We start from the raw sequence: 20,315 nt of genomic DNA, 5'->3' as shown, positions 1-20,315 counted from the left end.
GAGCCAGTTATGTGTTTTCCATATGCGCTGCAGGGCAGCCTCCCTGACAGTTTCCACCCCGGGCCCTGAGCCCCTCCGACGCTGTCTGGTCTGTCACTACCAGCCTATTCTCAGTTCAATCCTGGCTTCGCCCCCTGGCATGATATTAAGAGGCGTAGCAAGTGTTCAGAATGACAACCAGAAAAATGATCAGTGGCAAGGGAGGTGCAGAGGATGACCAGGGTGGGCTCGGCCTCCCGGGCTGGGTGAAGCACAGATCAAGAATAAGCGCCCCGCAGCCTGCCCTCCCCGCGGGTTCCGGCCAGGCTCGGTCCGGCCCGGCCGCAGGCAGCACCGGAAGTTGCCGAGGAGCTTCGGGGCTTCGGCCCCCCCCCCCCCGCAGAACCGGTCATTCCGGCTCGGCTCGTCTAGCCCGGCCGAACCCCTCTAGCGAGCCGGGCAAGGGAGGGCGTACGAGCTGCATCCCGGGCGGCCGCTGGGACCTGGACCCCGGGCGGCCCTCGGCCGGTCCTCCGCCTCACGCGACCCGCGGGCGTCGCCTCCGGGCCCGGTCCTCGGCCCGGCGGGAGGGGCGCGGCCTGGTCACGTGACGCCGCCCCGCCCGGCCTGGTCACGTGGGTGGCGCGGCCGCTGCGTCAGTCAGAGCCGGAGCTGCGGGAGTCGAGTCGTCGCCGCCGCCGCCAGCGGACGGGGCGGGAGCTGGGTGCCCCGTCGTCGTCAGCCCGCCCCCCGCCGCCTGAGGCAGCCGTCGCGGGCTGGGCCCGGCCGTCATGCAGCGGGGCGGGACCTCCGCCGCTGCCCTGTGAGTGCGCCGCCGATCCCGGGCCTCGGAACCGCCGCCCCCGGCCTCCCGCCCTTGGCAGCCGGTCGCCGCAGCGGGCGGCCGGATGCGCGTTCCGTGAAGGCAGGCCCGCTCCTCCTCCTCCTCCTCCGCCGCCGCCGCCGCCGCCGCCGGGAGATGGTTTGGGCCTAGCGGAGCCGGGACTGGAGGTGAGCAGGGCCGGCGAGCCGCGGCCGTGCCGCGGGGGAGGGCGGCGGAGCTGCGCCATCGCCCTGGGCCCTCGTCCCTGCGCGCGCGCTCGGGCTCTCGGTCTTGGCGAGAGAAGGAAAAAGCCAGCCGAGTCCGGCGGAGGCTCGCAGACGCCCATCTCTCGCCGTCTTCCTTCCCTCGGTGGATCCGTCCCTTCCCGCGGACATTGCCCCTGCCGAATTGCTCCCTTTTAATAGCCTCCTCAATTTCAGGTTATTCTGATCGGAGAGCACAGAGGCCCCAATTTTCTGGCTGTCGTTACCCAGCTAGTTCTCGCTTTCCTTCTCGCGATCCTGCGCACCTCCCCCACCTCTCCTCTCTCCTCTGAAAAAAAAATTTTTCGTCTTCGTTAAGCGAAGGAGGTTGACTAAAAATGGAAACGTGGGGGTGTAATCCTTGAGTCTCCCCCCACCCCGAACTTCTGATCGGCCTGTTACCTTCTTACCCCAGAGCTTGCACTAGGCTATTGATGTTTAGGCCTTTCCTACAGCTGCCTGTGCTCGGGGTTAATCTCGTAATTGACGTCAGTGCTTTGTTCCTTCCACTTTACTGTTCCTTCCACTCTAGGAGGTTGGATCATGGGATCCAGGAGTTTGGGGAGTAACCTTCTTGCCTTTTCATGCACAGACGACATCATTTACAGGGTGTTGAAAGCACAGATCTGAAATGCTTGTGTGTGCAGTTTACACGAAGAGGAAGAGCTCGATTTGGGATTCTCATAGTTTTGTAAGAATTAAGAATTGTTAGATTTATTCCCTGGTGGCCATAGAGAGATTTTCTTTTTTTAAAATTAACCTCAGCCGTTTCGAGTGTCCGGTATTTTTCTTGACAGACTCCCAAGTTATAAGTGCCTGTGAATAGGTTATTTGTGTGACGTTTAAAATGTCTCCTGTTTTTTAGGGCTCAGATAAAGCTGTGGTTTGTATTGATTGTACAGAGCTTTATAAAGCCTTTTATTTCACTGCTTTTTAGCTTACCTACCTTCAAGTATTTATGAGAACTTTCTTAATTTTGGATTTGATAAAGAGCCTTTGTAGCCCAAGGAGTCTGCTTAGAATCTTTGGTCGTATGTGCTGCATAAAGAAGTATTGGCAAGTGGCCACTGGGTTCTCAACAAAGCTGGTTTTTTCAAATCGCTTGTGTTTCTTCTACTTATTAGTTGCTGCGTTTTTCATTCTCTAAACAACATATCTCAAGTTATTTTTAATTATGTTTCAGAGTGAATTTATTGAAAACGTTTGCAAGCATTTTTAAAAAATAAGCAGATTCGTTCAGATTGTAATAGTTTGGAGGCTGATTTTTGTTAACTTCGTTGGAACAGGAGGCAGAGTTTACTTAAGACAAATCTTGTGAGGTGTTTGTAGATGACCAAGTTTTTACTGGTTAGTTGGGGGGAAAAAAACACTAGTTGGAATGTGTTCTGCAGTGCTGGGGGTGAAAGGTGCCCTTCCGTGCTTTGTGAAGCTGTGTAATTAAGAATTCCTCAAGACAGTATTTTCGTTCCAATTCACTTTCTGTTTGAGACTCCAGGTCTCATACTCAGATTCATTCACTTTCTTTTCTGTACCCCTTTCAACTATTGTACCCTTTCTGTAACAGTTACCGTGTTGTCATTTTATATGTCTTATACATTTTAGCGTCCTTAGGGCAAGTTCCATATCTATCTTTTCCCTCCCCAATATTTTATACATTTATAAGGTCGGATTAGAATGTGATAGCACTTTGAACCTGAAGTTGTTATATCATTATCCATACTAAAATTTCACAAATAGGTAAACTTAAGGAAAACTACATGACCAAATAATCAGTATTTAAAGGGGCAAAAATGAGCATCATCTCAAGAATGTGAGCAGAAGATGAATCTTTCTAAAAGTTATGTGTCTTACCTCTTTTGAAGCAGTAAGGTAAATGTCATGGTTTGTGTCTACACGAGAGAGACAAAGAAAATAGGTGTTTCTTTTGTGGATTACAATGGAGTCCAAGATTATGTGGCCTTCTCTTCTTAGTATTTTTCTTTACTTTTTTTCTTTCTTTCTTTCTTTTTTTTTTTTTTTGGTACTGGCGACCAAACTCATCACCTCGCATGTGCCAGGCAGGTGCTTATGCCACTGAGCTAAATCCCTGGCTCCTTCATAGTTTTCATAAAATCAGGTAGTATCCTTAAATATGGAGGGCACACCTGAACAGTGACCCAGAAGTGCATTTATAGCATGAAAATTGATGGTATATATATATATATCTTTTTGCCTTAACTATATTCTATAGATAATCTAAAAATTTGCCTTTATAAAGCTTTCCTGTCTTTCCCATAATCATATTTTATCCTTTCTGTTGTTCATTTCCTCTGATAAGTTGGAATAACTATATTTGATTTCTGGGAGGGTGTTTGACAGTCTCAGTTATTGTGAAATAAGATGCAGTTAGTGACTGATGACTGCTCAAAGCTAACCTGACCTGTTATCTTGCTGCTTTTTTCTTTGATTTAAGGAATGTGCCCCCACTTTTTCTGACTCCCTATACTTACCCATCTTGGATATTTGGAGTTTGTTCTGGTACATAGAAGACAGCAACAATAGACATTACAATTACTAATTTTTGGCTGATAATTTATATTCCTTTTTGTCTTGATATTCATTTTCACTGGCATGTCCTGAGAATTTTAATGATATTGAAACATAGAAGATATTCATCACTAAATTTAGTTCCACAATACTCCAAAATATTTTAATGTTAGGGTTAGTCTACTTTTTTTTTTTTCTCCTCCTCCACCTCCTCTGTTTTTCTTTTTTGAGACAGGGTCTTGCTATGTAATTCAGAATGGCTGGACTCTCTGTGTAGTCCAGGCTGGCTTCAAATTTGCAGCGATTCCCCTGCTCAGTCTGCTGAGTGCTGGGATTACAGCCATGTGCCATGCTGCCCAGTACCTGTTCTGTTTTTGAAGAAATAAAAGTCTTATTTAAGATCTACCTCATCAGCTATATTTTTAAAAAAGTCTGTAACCTGAGTAATGTTCTGAGGGTAAGGTATTTCATGTATCTTTATCTTACTTGAAGTGCCTAATGTGATGGCAGGGAGACACAGTTTATTAGTAGATGCTTTTTAAAACTTAATTATTTTAATAATCATTTCCTGGATCAGGTAAAAGAATCTCATGAGCTTTTAGGTCAAGCTTCCTTGGGGAGGGAGGAAAAAAAGGAGGGGAAGAGGAGTAACACCAGTAGATTGCCCTGCAAAGCCAGTGTGGTTTGGTTACCTAGAGACTATAACCTGTTTCTTCCTGGGGCTCTGTAGGAGTAGTTTGGTCCTAAATGGCTCTTCTTCCATTTTGTTAATTTGAATTTGCATAGTGGGTTATGCTTTTTACTTTGACTTTTCCTTTCCAAGTCATCCTTGAGGAAGGACAGTTTTATGGAGAGGCGAATACAGCCTGGTACACTACAGCAGGAGAGGCTTTCTCACCTCTTTTTAGTTGCTTCCATTTTTTTCAACCTGGGATGTCATTTTTTTTCCTCTCATGTTCCTTTCTGTTAAAATTTCATCATCTTTTAAGATCTGATGCAAGTACAGTTGCCTTCCTAAAGTTTTATTTGACTTCTCAGCCTACTCCAGTAATGATCTACTTGCTTTGAATCCTTGTATCACTTTGTAGCTTTCACTTGCTTTGAATCTCTGTATCACTTTGTAGCTCTCACTTGCTTTGAATCTCTGTATCACTTTCTAGCTTTCATGGTATTACTTTGTATCTTAAACAGCACAATGGAACTACCCTGATGGTTGACAAGCTAGTAAAAAGGTAGACTTTGTATATATTTCATTTTGTATCTAAAAGGTAAGGATTAAAACAGTGTTATATATTAAAAATCAACAGAAAAAGTTAACAGGTTTTTTAGTAATCAGTATCTAGTCAGTGTTCACATTTCCCTGATAACAATTTTTTTCCTTTTTCTTTCTTTTTTTTTGGCATGGGGGATCGAACTCAGTACTGTGCACTTGCAAGGCAGGCCCTTGTACTGCTGAGTTAAATCCCCAGCCCTGATAACAATTTTTGTTTATTTTATTTTATTTTATTTTATTTTATCTTATTTTATTGAGATAAGGTCTCATTTTGTAGTTCAGACTGGCCTCATACTCACTATGTAGTTTAGGCTGGCTTTGAACTCACAGCGATCCTTGCGCTTCAGCCTCCTGAGTGCCAGGATTAGAGGCATGAGCCACCATACCCAACACATTGCTTCCATTGAAGATTGAACTACATCACCAGCCCTCTTTAATTTTTTGAGATAAAGTCTGGATATCACTGCTAAATTGTATCACAGCCTGGTTTTGAACTTGTGTTCTCCCATGGCCTTGCCTCCTTAATGCTGAAATCACAGTGCTAGAGCTGGACCCAGGGATTCTGTGTTACAGAGGTACATGCTTATTTTGGGATAGGGTCTTGCTAAATTGCTCAGACTGACCTTGAATCTATGATCTTCTGAGTGAGCTAAGTAGTTGGGATTACAGGCATGCACTGTTGCCCCCATTGCCTTCCATCTTTGTGTTACTTGCACAAAATTGATTTATTGAAGAATTTAGATCTTCTGCACTGTGAGATTTTTTCAGTCTGAATTGTGCTGATAGCATCCCTGTGATTTCATGTAATGTTTTTCTGTCTCCTGCATTTTCTGTTAGTAGTTGCATCTAGAAGTTTGATTTCAGACTTGATGTTTTAATAGCAAGAAATTTCATATGTAGTATTGTGCACTTACTCTTAAATTTTCAGTTTGATTTCTCATTCCACCATACCAGTGGTAATTGCTCTTATTGTAGAGTGTATGTTGCTGAATTGTGGAGTAATTGTTTAGTCCCTTATGTCTTTCTGTACTTGGTATCATTAACAATTTCATTGGCATTGTTTTCATTGACTTTTATGATGTTGCCTGTTTGATTTTTCCCTTTTCTATTGGCTATTATTCCTTTGCAGACTCTGATTTTCTGGTAATGCTTTTATATTGGTAGTTCTGCATTTTAGCTTTGGCCTTCTTTTTTTATTCTTCAGAGTTGATTTTATCCTTTTCTATTTCATTAGCCACAGAAGTATGAGGCAAAAACTTAAAAGGACTAAAGGTTTATTTTGGCTTATAATTTCAGGGATTTCAGTCCACAGTCATTTGGCCAGTTACTTTTAGGCTTGTGGCAAGGTAGCACATCATTGCAGAAGCATGCAAGGTTCATCTCTCAGTGGCCAGGAAGTAAAAGGAAAGAGAGTAGGCCCTGTCTTCCATTAAAGCCACAAGCTGGAGACCAGGCCGTTAGCACATGAGCCTTTTTGCAGGACCTTCTCAAATTAGACTATAACAGATACAGTCTTTTTATCTATCTATCTATCTATCTATCTATCTATCTATCTATCTACCTACCTATCTACCTATCTATCGCTACCGGGGATCAAGCTCACAACTGTACGCCTGCAAGGCAGGCGCTTATGCCACTGAGCTAAATCCCCAGCCCCCTATTTATTTTTTTAAGACAGGAACTTGCTGTACAGTTCAGAGTGACCCTGAATTCACTGAGTAGGCCAGGCTGGCATTAGACTTCTGTAATCCTGCTGCCTAAGCCCCCCAAAATGCCGGATTATAGGTGTGTACCAGTATGCTTGGCTGCAGCTACCATTTTGAAGTGATTTGTTATCGCCAGAACTCTTTAATCATAGAATACTCTTTAGATTGCTCATTAGAGACTCTTTTAGTTAGGAGATTGACACATACCTAACTGAAGCAAAAGGAGTTTATTTGGAACATACTAGGTACCTCATGTGTCTTAGTTACTTTTCTTGTTGTGAGACAAAGTATCTGACACTCATACCTACAAGAGGAATGGTTTATTGTGGCTCTCAGTTTGAAGAGGTTTCAGTTCATAGTTGGCTAGCTATAAGGCCAGATTTGACTGGGTCCAAGGCATGGCAGAGGGGCATTGCAGAGGAGAAACAGTTCATGGCAGGTAGAAGGCAACAAGTGACAAGTGACCACAGCAGCCTTCTTTCTGTCCATTTTATTGTTTGGTAGCACTCACACCCACAGAGGACCTTCCCATTATCTACTTTCAAAACTACGCCAAGCCAATCAGTGGCCCAATTTAGTAATCACACTCTTAATCCAAGTGTCTCACACTCTAGACGTAGCCACCTCTGAAAAGCCACACATATTGACTGCATGAGGCTTTAGGGGACAGCTAGATACAAGTTACAACATCATGAATTCCATGAACAGCTAAATCCAGGGTTTAAAATATGGTCAGGAGTATCTCTGTCGCCTGAGATGTAAGGTATTCAGTTAGTTCTCTTCTGTTACAGACTAACTTCAAAATTTGCTAATCTCTTTGAGTTTAAAACGTGTCCTTTTTTTTGAGACAGGGTCTTGCTGTGTAGCATAGCTGGCCTCAAACTACCATTGATCCTCCTGCTTCAGCCTCCTGAGTGTTGGGATTACAGGTGTGCACTACTGCACTGAGCATCTCTTTTTTTCTCCTGTCATCATAATTCTCAGTTCCAGATCTCAGGAAAGGGACTCATTAGATTCTGTGTCCATCTTTGGACCATTAACTCTGGTGAGGGAAGTCTAAATTGTAATGATATTTACTTGCAGCATTATAGGAAGAAATGGAATAAAGCACATTTGACATAGTTCATTCTGGGGCTGGGGATTTAGCTCAGTGGCATAAGCACCTGCCTTGCAAGCAGGCAGACATGAGTTCGATCCCTGGTACCGATAAAAAGGAAAAAGGCAGGAAAAAAAAAAAAAAAAAAAGAAATAGTTCATTCCATTTATCTCATGACTAGTACATATACATAGTTCTACTTTTTCCATATGTATTATTTTTCATTTAACACAATCTGCTTCTATACAACACTAAACAACCTCATTTCTTTTAGTGTAGATAACCTAAATTCATATCTTGCAACACAACCAGAGGCCACTGTTCTCCAAGTCTTGATTTGTATGTATATATGTGTGTGTATTTTATGTCTTCAGTCATGATTTTAAAGGTGCTGTTTCTTTTTTTGTGTTTTTATTTTTGTTTTTTGAGTCAGACTCTCTCTGTGTAGCTCAGGCCAGCTTTGAATTTACCGCAATCCAGGCAGGCCTCAAACTAGTGGTAATCCTCCTGCCTCAGCCTCTAGAGTGCTGGGATTACAGGAATGTGCCCTCATGCCCAGCCGAGGTGATGTTTCTGTTAATAACAAGTCTGAAAACTATAGGCTTAATATTAAATATATTTATACTTAATGTAACTGATACCCAGTAGTAGGAAAAACATTAATTCTTCCATTTAGAAAAAGAAGGTACTGTTATTATAAAATACCAAACACAAGTGATAGAACCAGCAAATTTACTTGTTGACTCAACTTCCTTGCAAATGGAGTGAGGTCTTTTGATCAGCTAGGAAAAGGTTTTTAGTTCTGTCCACTGGGATATTTTCCTTGTCTTGTCTGATGTTAGGGTAAACACAGAGAATATTTGGGAAGGAGTTTTATAGGTTGACAATTTTATGTTGCCTTAGTATAATATTCAGCAAACCATGATCAATAAATGCAGTGCAGCCTGCTGCCTCTTTCTGGATGATCTGCAAGCTAAGAAGGGATGGATATATATATATATATATATATATATATATATATATATGAATGAATTTTTTACAAGGTCTCATTGCGAAGTTCAGGCTGGTCTAGATCTTGTGATGATCCTCCTGCCTCAGCCTCCTGAGTGCTGGAGTTACAGGTGTGCACTACTACTCCTACCTGGGTTTTTTATGTTTTTATTTCTAACACGCTCTCAATATGTCTGTATTTTTATTTATTTATATTTTGTCTTTTTGGGGGGGGCAGGGTCTCACTATGCAGTTCAGGCTGGCCTTGAGCTCACTTTGTAGCCCAGGCTGGTCTCGAACTTGCAAGGATCCTCCTGCCTCAGCCTCCTGAGTGTTGGGATTACAGGCGTGAGCCACCACACCCCCGGCCTTATGGTCTGTTAAAGCTAAAGTGTTTTCTGTCTGGCCCTCCAAAAGTTTAGCAACTCTTGCTTTATTTTAGCAGATCAAATGGACTTTAGTTGATACTTGGGTTTTAGGATTGCCTTAAGATTGATCAATAAGGCTGGGTATTGTAACACATGTCTTGTAATCCCAGCACTGGGAGGTAGGAGGATTGCCATGAGTTCAAGGTCAGTCAGAATTGCATATTGAAACCCTGTCTCAAAACAACCAAAAAACAAAACAAAACAAAACAAAAAGATTGAACAGTAAGTTACAAGGTCTGTATTTACTGCAGTGGCTGTTAGGGATTTTTATTTGTAGACAGTATAAAAATATGTATAACGTTTATATATTATACACACATAATATATATTACATTATGTATTGTACACAATGTACAATGCTAAATATATATTATCCATATAGTGTAATATGTATAATTATATGATATACTATTGTAATTGGTCATCTTATTATACTAAATAGTATATAAAACAGGTGCGTTCTTGGCATTGGCTTACTTGTAGTTGGGGGTTCAAACTCCACCTGTGAACTACCCCATGCGTAGGGTTTTTTTTTTTTTTTTTTTTTTTTTTTTTTGTCTTTTTCCTTTTTATCAGTACCGGGGATCGAACTCACGACTGCCTGCTTGCAAGGCAGGCGCTATGCCGCTGAGCTAAACCTCCAGCCCCTTGTTTTAGTAAGATTCTGTTATGTGTCTGTTCCTGATTGGGGGAGAGAATTTCCAGAAAAACTGGGTATGAGATAAGGCTAGATGCTGAGCACATAATTGTCAGAGGTGTTCAGTGTGTACACATGAACCAGTGTAGTAGTTTTTTTTCTTCCTCTAGACAGGGTCTTGCTGGCCTTGAACTCACCTTGATCCTCCTGCCTCATTGACTGATGAGACTATAGCTACTCTGCCTGGCCCTTTAAAATATTTTCAAAAGGCCTTTGTTTCTGTTATTTAAATACTAATGGCTGGGAGTGATAGCACACACCTGTAATCCCAGCACTTGCCAGGCTGACACATGACCAAGGTGAGTTCGAGGCCAGCCTGTGCTCTCAAAAAACAAAACAAAAAAACCATATTATCTTCATTTTTACCATTACTTCTTTAATGTAAAGGAGGTTTTCGTTTCTCACTTGGAGAATTCTGACAGTCTTCTCATTTGTTTCCTTATTGCTAGTCTAATCACTTCATCTTGTACCAGTGAGTTTTTCTTCTAAACTGCAATTTTTTTGTGCATGTGTTACTAGGGATTGAACCCAGGTGTGCTGTTCATCTTCAGGCCTTATTTATTTTGAAAGAGGGTCGCACTAAGTTGCCCGGACTGGCCTTGAACCCATGACCTCTTTCCTCAGCCTGTTAGATTCTTGGAGGTGTGAGCATCTGTACCTGATGAAACTGCAAAACTTACTTTTTTTTCCCCCTCTTTGAGACAGGATTTTACCTGTATACCATGCTGGCCTTGAACTTACTGTAGTCCAGGCTCACCTTCAACTCAATAGTCCTCCTGCCTCAGACTCTCCAGTGCTGGGATTACAGATGGGTACTACCATGCTCAGCAATTTTGTCATTTCTTAATACTTCTTAGTAGTTCTGTATTTTCTGTAATCTTTTGAGGATTCCTGGGCATTGAGTCTTAAGCAGCTTCTGAAGGGACTACTTTATGACCAAACACTCCCTTGGATTTTGTTGCTGTTTTTTTTTTTTTTTTTTTTTTTTTTTTGGCTTTTTCATTTTTACCGGTACCAGGGATCGAACTCACGACTGCCTGCTTTCAAGGCAGGTGCTTATGCCGCTGAGCTAAATCCCCAGCCCTTTGTTGCTGTTTTTATCAGGTTACAGTGTGTTGCACTAATGATTTCACAGTAGTTCAGGTAGGGAAAGTTGGGTCACGACATGATGTGTATTAATACAGGTAAGGTGAAACCCAAAAGGCCTTTGACATCATAGTGTATCTCCACTTTGAGATGAATCTGGTGTATATCATGTTTATAATTACTCAACATGAAACTGTAAGTGGATTGTTCCAGACTTCAGCAGTACTGTTTAGATAAACATTAAATGTTGGTTTTAAGCTGGTGTTGTGGTACATGCTTGTAATCCCAGTATTACAAGCATGGGAAGCAAAGCCTGGATGATTGCAAGTTTGAGCCTATCTTGGGCAATTTAATGACTTAAGATCCAGTTTTGTTTTGTCTCTACTCTTCTTTTTTGTTTTTTTGGTGGTACCAGGGGTCAAACGCACAACCTCGTGCTTGCCAGGCAGGTGCTCTGCTCTTCTTGAGACAGGATTTCACTGTGTATTTTAGGCTAGCCTCGTACTAACTATGTAGCCCAGGCTGGCCTTGAACTCACAGCAATCCTACTGTCTCAGCCTTCTGAGTGCTGGGATTATGAGTAACTGCCACTATCCCTGGCATGTGTCCCTCTCTCAAAGTTGGGATATATCTCAGTGTGAAGGCCTAAGCTCCAATCCCTCGTACTGCCAGGAAAAAGTTCTTTTCATTAAGATACTTAAGTACAAATGAAAACAGTAGATTAACAGTTAACAAATGAAGCATCTTTAAAATCAGCATCTAAGAACTGTTATATGATAGCATAAGGTTGGATTTCACTGAAGTAAAGACTTTCAGTTAATAAATCTTTTTTCCTTGGTATCAGGGGTCAAACTCACGACTTCGCACTTGCCAGGCAGGCGCTTTTGCTGCTGAGCTAAATCCTGGACTCTTGTAAATCTTTTTAATGTGACTTATTTGTAAACATTTTCTTTGTTAGTATTATTGAAGTCAAAATTATAAAAATGGTTTAAATATATAGAACTAGATCTGGGAGGACATGATTTCTACATTTAACTACATTTTGATCTGATTTCTACAAAGCAATATCATTGATTACATTAATGTTATTTTATCCAAGTGTGGTAGTATACACTGGAGGTGCTAAAGCAGGAGGATCACCATGAATTCTTTTTTTTTTTTTTTTTTTTTTTGTCTTTTTCCTTTTTACCGGTACCAGGGATCTAACTCATAACTGCCTGCTTGCAAGGCAGGCACTTAGGCCGCTGCGCTAAATCCCCAGCCCCAATCATCATGAATTCTATTCCAGCCTGGACTACATAGGGCCAGCCTGCACTACAGAATAAGATCATGTCTGAAAAAACAAAAGTTATTTTAAATTTTGTTTTAAAGTTCCGTAAGTATAAGAGGAATTTATACTTTCTGTTTATACTGTGTATCAGTGTTTATATATATATATATATTTTGTTTGTTTGTTTGTTTGTTTGTTTTTAATCGGTACCAGTGATCGAACTCACGACTGCCTGCTTGCAAGGCAGGTACTTATGCCGCTGAGCTAAATCCCCAGCCCTTGTATCAATGTTTATAATAAAGATAATTGAAGTCAGCACTCAGGTTCTGACAAATTTAATTTTTATTGAAATGGTCTCCTTACCTGTCTGATTTGAGAAAAAGTCACAGCCTCGATGTAGTGTATTTCTCTGGTCATACCTTCTACTTCATGACTCCTTCCCAGGCCTGTTTCAACTATATTCCTCTATCTCCGTTCCCTGAGCGCCTGCTTCCTCCTCTGTTAGGCTGTTGAACGTGTTCTCTGCCTAGAACATCCTGCTTTTTCTCCTGTCTTTCTGTAGTCACATTAGCTGCAAACAAATCTCAAGGGAGAGAAATAGTTTTATTTCTTTGGTCCTTAGTTGTAGAAGAGTGTTTGGCATACTGTGTACTAGTAGTGGTGAACCTGTGGCACTCATGCTGTGGCAGGCACACAGAACCCTCTCTGTTGGCATGCCAGCCAAGTAACTCAGCAGCTGAGCATTAGGTAACAGTTGTCCCCCCCCCCCCAAACCAAACACCTCAGTAGTCAGGTTTAATTGTAGTGTTGGTGCTTTGCAATAAATAAGTGGGCTTGAGGTGGCAGTTTGGGACCTTGTTCTCTGAAGGGTTCACCATCACTGGATTACGAGTCTGCCCAAAACAATGTGTAACTGCTGCAGCAGTTTGCTATACTAATAAATGTCTGGAAGCTAATGGCCACCACTTTGAATACCTCTTGTAATTGTAGCCATCAGAGATAACTTGTAAATCACCCTTCTTTCTTTTCTTTTTTTTGGTATTGGGGATCAAACTCATGACCTTATACTTGCCAGGCAGGCGCTTACACCACTGAGCTGAATCCCCAGCTTCAAGAGATAACTTGTATTAACCTCATTAAGTCTTAGTAACATTTTTTTTGGTTTTTTTTTGAGACAGTGTCTCAGTCTATAGTCCAGACTGGCTTTGCACTTTCATTGTGAGCCTCCTGCCTCAGCCTCCCAAGTGATAGGATCATAAACATGTGTCACCATCCCAGCTTTAGTAAATTTAGTATTAATGTATTTATACAAGTTTTATTTTCCTAATAAAAATGTTTTTGGGGGCAGATTCTGTATTTGTGCTATGTAGATGTGGAGTGAACTTCAAGTGCTAACATTGTACCTTATGTGTTATAAGTCCTATCTTGAATAGGCAGATCTTTCCTTACATTTGGTGAATATTTGAGAGAATAGCATTTAGATAAAGTTGAAAATGATCATTTTTGTATATATATGTTTCCTTCTTGTATATTTTTCCTTTTAGGGAAACTCTTTAGAAAAAGGTCTTAAAATAATAAAATTCACTTAGTAGCATTACTAATGTTTTTAATTGGATTAATAAAAATATACTGTAGGGGCTGGAGATTTAGCTCAGCGGCACAAGCGCCTGCCTCGAAAGCAGACAGTTGTGAGTTCGATCCCTGGTACTGGCATAAAAACATAAAAGCAAAGAAAACAAAAACAAAAACAAAAAACCTGTAAACAGAGAAAAGACAAGTCTTTCTGTTTTCAGATAGCTAGAAATTTTAGGGAAGAAATTGGAGGTTATCTGTGGATAGTAAAAGATAAGTAACATCATATTCTGAAAATCCAGCCTTTATTGAGTATTTTCACTGGCTTGACTTGGTTCTTGAGGCAATCAACACTACAGTATTGACCTTACGGAATCCACAGACCATTTTGAGTGTGTGTTGTACTGCCAGAGGGGAGAGAAGGGAAGTTAAATGATAGTTGTATTTATTGCCATCTAGAAGCTTATAGTGTGGGGATAAGTGTTAAATGCCAAATGAGATTCAAAGAAGTGGTTGGTGAAGAGTGATTTTAGTGACAGAGAAATTTTGGACTATTTGTCAGTGGTGGTATCTGTAGTAAACTGTGTTTGGAAGTGAGAACAAGGAAGGTCATTCTAGGTAGAGGGACTGACTTAAGTAAGGATGTAGATCTGAAGGTTCGCAGGCAATTTTCACAGCCATAGACCCTGGAGCCTGCGTAGAAAGTGGGTAAGAATTCAATTGTGGACAGTGTTAAATTCTGAAATGAAAATTTTCTATAGAGCTTAGAGTTACTGGTTTTTTAATGAGAAGAATGTAATTAGTTTTTTTATGAATAAGGTTTATTGGTACATTTGAGATATATATCATGATCATGTTCATCATAGGGAATTTGTACCGATACATGATACATTTGGATTCCCCTTAATGTTTTCTTTCTCCCTTAATGTTTTTTTTTTTGTTTGTTTGTTTGTTTTTTTTTTTTTTTTTACTGGTACCGGGGATTGAACTCACAACCATGTGCTTGCAAGGCAGGTGTTTATGCCGCTGAGCTAAATCCCCAGCCCCTCCCCTTAATGTTTTATAAAGATAATGAAATGACTTCTTGTATTAGAGAAGTCTCAACACTTTCTGGAGTTCTTAAAAATACGTATATACCTGAAGAAACTGGGTCAGAAGATTGTTTTGTCTTTCTAAAAGAAATTGTAAAATTTGACTTATAACTGTCATCTCCCTTGGTGAAGGAGAGGGAGAGAGAGTGGTGCTTGGAAAGAGGCTTGGGGAAAACAAGGACCTTTTTTTTCCTTCCTGTTTTTTGTAAATGCTTGGGATAGAACTCAGGGCCTTGCACATGATAGGCAAGTGCTCTGCCAGTGAGCTACTTTCCCAGGCTCCCCCCCCCCCCCCGCTTCCTTTTTTATTTTTATTTTTTTCCCCTTTTTCCTTTGTTTTTTTTGTTTTTGAAACGGTCTCACTATGCGGTTCAGGCAGCCTTGAGCCCTCTTTGTAGCCCAGGCTGGTCTCAAATTTGCAGAGATCCTCTTGCCTCAGCCTCCCAAGGATTATGGGCGTAAGCCACCATGCCCCATTTTTGTTTCTTTTTAAAAGAATTTAAACAAATTTTTTTATTAAGTTGGAATGGTCATGAAAGGATTCAGAAGCTTCATTCTTTTTTTTTTTGCAATACCGAGGACTGAACTCACGACCTTGAGCTTGCCAGGCAGGCACTTAGGCAACTGAGCTAAATTCCTGGCCCCAGAAGCTTCATTAGAGAAGCAGTAGAAGCTGCTGGAGGAAAGTCATGTTATGATTTGTGTCTAGATGGTCCATTAAAACCTCATGCAGTCATAGGTGGGGCTTTTCAGAGGAGGCGGGGTCTGGAGTGTGTGATGCTGGGAGATGAAGGGTGGGCGGTTACTAAAGCATTACACTAATTGGTTTGGCACCATCCTGATCCAACTAGCCTAGAGTATGAAAGGAGCAGAAAGAAGCTGCCAGTGCCCTTTATTGCTTTGCTGCCTTCTGCTACCAGGAACTGTTTTTCCTCTGTGATGCCATCTTGCCTTGGAGCCAGCCAATTATGGACTGAAACATCTACAACTGTGAGCTAAATAAACTTCTTGCCCTAACTTGTGGGTGTTGGGCATTTTGTTTCAGTAATGAGAAAAGTAAGACAAGGCAGGTACTGATACAGGTCTGGACAACATCAAAGATGGGAATAACTGTTCTTTGATAGGAATAATAATTTTTTTCTTTTGTAACCTGGAGAGAAGAGATTATTATAGCTCTTGATTGTTCAAAAATCGATCGTTGTTTGATGAGAAGACTTTGCTGTGATATTTATTTTATTTAGGTATTTGAGATGGGGGTCTGGCTCTCTGGTTCAGGCTGGTTTTGAGTTCACTATCTAGTCCAAGTTTTGCCTCAAACTCACAGTGATCCTCCTGCCTCAGTCTCAGGAGTGCTGGGATTACAAGCATGTGCCACCATGCCCAGTGCATTTTTTATTCTATTCTATTTTTTGTCTCTTTGAGACAGGATCTCTGTGCAGTTCGGGCTGGCCTTGAGCTCACTTTATGGCCCAGCCTGTTCTTGAACTTGAAGCAGTCCTTCTGTCTCAGCCTCCAGAGTGCTGGGATTACAGGTATGTGCCTGGCTTGCATTATTTTAAATCTGAAAACAAAAGGCTAGTGGAGTAGCTCAATGGTAAAACATTTGCTTTGGGGCGGCTGGGGATTTAACTCAGAGCAAAAGTGCCTGCCTGGCAAGCATAAGGTCATGAGTTTGATCCCCAGTGCCCCCCCCCCAAAAAAAAACCCCAAAAACAAAAACAAAAAAACACATTTGCTTAGCACGGATGAGGCCCTGGGTTGAATTGCCAGGCTTGGGAGGGGAGACTGTACAAAGTCTCGTGACTTGACTTTGAGACAAGGTCCTTTCTGTATAAAATACTGTTTTGGGATTTGGTGTTTTGTTAGTTTGGCTTTGATCTCCAGGTGTGCACCTTTTGTTTTCCTACCTTGTAGGAAGTGATCTCTTCAGACTCTCTCATGGGTAGAGAAACCCTGCCAAATGAGTGGAAGGTGGGTTTCTTTACTTAGGAGACTTTGTACTTTATTTTTATTTATTTATTTTTTGCGGTGCTGGGGATTGAACTCATGACCTCGTGCTTGCCAGGCAAGTGCTTATGCCGCTGAGCTAAATCTCCAGCCCAAGACTTTATACTTTAAAATAGTGTGTTGTGGTAAAGTTATAGTTCAATAGTGGTTGTAATATACCAAAGTAGAAACAAGTGAAGTCTTAGTTCTTCTCATTTTGACTTTTAGAGTTTAAATCTCTTAATAATCTGATAGTTAAGTGACCCCACTTGTCAGGAAAATTGTTCCAAGACACCAGTTGCAGCAGGAGGAAAAAAAATACACCCCACATTGTAACAGATTTTAGTTCCCCTTGAAAGTGACAAATTTTAACATAACACATTTTACTCTAAATGCTTTAAATTTTTTTTCAACTGAAATTTTAAGTTATCAAACTAATGCCAGTGTTTAGTTAAAAAGAAAATGAATTTCTGATTGACTAGGATTGTACATTAAAAAAATTTTTTTTTGTCTTTTTCCTTTTTTTATTGGTACCAGGGATCGAACTCACGACTGCCTGCTTGCAAGGCAGGCGCTTATGCCGTTGAGCTAAATCCCCAGTCCCAGTACATTTAAAATTTTACTTTCCTGGCTCAGCAGCACCAGTGCCTGCTTGGCAAGTGGGAGGCCCTGAGTTTGATCCCTGGTACCAAAAGTAAATAAATAAGCAAGTAACTTTTTACTTTTCCTATATTCTCACTGATTTTTATTGTGGTAAAATATTCATAGCATAAAAACAGCTATTACATTTAAGTTAATTGCATTAAATTAATTCTATAGCAGTTACCACTGTCCACTTCTCGAACTTTACACCATGTTAAATAGAAGTAATGTTTTCCCATCGCCTGTACCTCTATTCTACTTTGTTTCATTGAATATTCCTGTTCTAATCATGCAGTATGTGTCCTTTAGTGTCCAAGTTATTTCACATAACTTGTTGTATTGAAGGTTCATCCTTGCTATAATAGAATTTCATTTATTTTTTATTTTGGAGAGGTACCAGGAGTTATATTCACTATCTCACACTTGTCAGGCAGGCACTGTGCTACTGAGAAATCCCCAGTCAAGTTTCACTTATTTTTTTTGGCTGAATAGTATTCTGTTCATCTATTCATCTATTGATGGATACTTGGGTTGTTTATTTTTGGTAGTGCAGGCTGGCCTTAAACTCATTAGGTAGCCTGAGTTGTCCTGGAACTCAGCAGTTCTCCTACCTTAGCCTCCTACTACTGGGATTTTGGCGTGTGCCACCATGCCTGGCTGTTACTGTGTTCTTGAAAAAATGTGTGTTTTGCTGCTGTTGGGTGTGAAATTGTGAGGGAAGAAACTCGATAGTTTTGCTGTTGTGTCTGACTACCAGAAAGTAATCAGTCAGTGTGTAAAAAAGACTTAAGATGGAAAAGGGATTCAGTTTGTTGGTGGAGGTGAACAGAAAAGGTGTTCCAGTTTGATGGCATTTGGTTTACTGGAAAGCATTGACCCACTATGAAGACTTCAGCATTGAATACCCTGAAACAAATGACTCCAAGCAATTATCATGAACTTTATTGCAGTATATTATTATTGTTATATTTTATTATCAGTTATCGTATATTTTGTATCTTTTTTTTTTAAGACATAGTCTGTGTACTCCAGGATGGCATGACCGTGCTATCTTCCTGCCTCAGTTTCCCAAGTACTGGGAAACTGTCATGGGTCATGTTGTACCATAGACCATTTCTATAGGAAAAACATAGTGTATATATAAAATGTGTCATCTGTAGTTTCAAGCATCTGCTGGGGATCTTGCCACATACTCACTGAAGATCAGGATACACTATAACGATTCTGGATGGTGGAAGTTGCTTACCAGAACTAGCTTTTTTCTTGCTTTAAGATCCAAATTCCTGGGGCTGGGGATTTAGCTCAGTGGCATAAGTGCCTGCCTTGCAAGCAGGCAGTCGTGAGTTCGATCCCCGGTACTGATAAAAACGAAAAAAAAGACCAAAAAAAAAAAAAAGATCCAAATTCCTTACTGTTCATAGTAGGATTCTCTGTCTACAGAGATCATGCATTTCTAATGTGAATTTGACTAGGAATGCTTAAAATCTGAAACATTTTTGGTCCCAGTAGTTCAGAAAAGGGATGTACAACCTTAATAGATAACAGAAACAAAGATCTAGATGGCACGATGTTTTTAACATAGAAGTTTAAGTTATTTATTTACTATTTACTTCAAATGGAAAACTGGGATAAGGTGAACAAATGTAGATTAAGATGAAAGAAGAAAGCAGTGAGAAACAAATGAAGACTTATAGAAACTATTGGCAGGTTTTTTTTGGTTTTTTTTTGTACTGGGGATTGAACTCATGACTGCCTGCTTGCAAGGCAGGTGCTTATGCCACTGAGCTAAATCCCCAGCTCCAACTATTGGCAATTTTTGACAACTGCGGTGAAGTGGTATCTTAATGTGCAGCAGTTGAAGAGAATTTAGGCATGGCCTGAGGGTAGAGTTTGGGAGGGAGGAGGCAGTGAACTGGAAAGTCAGTAAAATTAGGATGCATAGCTTAATATCTAATCTCAATCTTACATTCCTACTTTGAGATAAATGACAGGTAGGAAAAGTACATTTATTACCCAATAAAAGACTGTTGAAGCCAGGCATGGTGGTGCATGCCTTTAAGCCCAGCACTGGGGAGGCTGAGACAGGAAAATGGTTGTGAGTTCGAGACCAGCCTGGGCTACAAAGTGAGCTCAAGGTCAGCCTGAACTGCATAGGGAGACCCTGTCACAAAACGAAAAAAAAAAAAAAAAAAAAAAAAAGAAGAAGAAGAAGAAGACTTGCTTTATTAGAGAATGGATAAAATACAATGCTTGAATAGATTTTATAAAGTTATTCACAAGAGAAAGAATGTAAATGGCTGACTAGGAGAGGAGTTCAATATAATGCAGTTGACTGTAACCTCTAGTAAGGTCAAGAACTACCTGTATGTCACTGTTTTTATCTCTGGCTCCTGGCATAGTATCTAGCAGCTGTAGGTAGACTCATCTGTTTGTTTGTTGTGTGCTTGTGTATGTGTCTGGGTATGTTGTTTTTTGAGACAGGGTCTCATTGTGTAGTTCAGGCTGATCTTGAACTCCTTGAATTCCTGTCAGTCATCCTGCTTCAGCTTTCCTAGTACTGAGATTACAGGCATGCGCCACCATGCTAGGCCTCATATATTTGCTGAATAAATGAAATAAACAAATGATAGCTCATGAGTTAGTGGCACAATTTAAAGACTCATGCCTGTAATTGAAAATCATATGGTTAAAGTGCAGTCTCTGGTAGTGTTGTCAATTGATAAATCTATTAGCATTGAAAGGTATAGTGGTGCATGCCTGTAACCCTACACTGGGAAGGTTGAGGGGGGAAGATTTCTGTGAGTTCGAGGCCAGCCTGGGCTACATACTGAGTTCAAAACCAACCTGAACTACAGTGTCTTAAAGCAAGAACAAATACATGTATGTG

General features: G+C 40.9%; 1 protein-coding gene across 3 annotated transcripts in view; it reads left to right on the top strand.

The window, feature by feature from the left end:
* The first annotated feature begins 524 nt into the window (after positions 1 to 524).
* The window catches only part of Aff4 (ALF transcription elongation factor 4), an 86,229-nt gene continuing 66,438 nt past the window's right edge, over positions 525 to 20,315 (top strand). Inside the window, exon 1 of one of the 3 annotated variants that reach the window (XM_063230617.1) lies at positions 525 to 802. In XM_063230617.1, the coding sequence (XP_063086687.1) occupies positions 771 to 802 (32 nt within the window). In that variant the 5' untranslated portion in view covers positions 525 to 770. Of the gene's footprint in view, positions 991 to 20,315 lie in introns of all 3 variants that reach the window. The other 2 variants (XM_063230620.1, XM_063230618.1) reach the window with 2 other exon arrangements.

The sequence above is a fragment of the Cavia porcellus genome, unplaced genomic scaffold, assembly GCF_034190915.1.
Source record: "Cavia porcellus strain 051 isolate PalLab524CR breed Dunkin Hartley unplaced genomic scaffold, mCavPor4.1 scaffold_19, whole genome shotgun sequence".
Classification (NCBI taxonomy): domain Eukaryota; kingdom Metazoa; phylum Chordata; class Mammalia; order Rodentia; family Caviidae; genus Cavia; species Cavia porcellus.
Note: the sequence above shows the minus strand (reverse complement) of the source record. Positions and strands in the feature narration are given on the sequence as shown.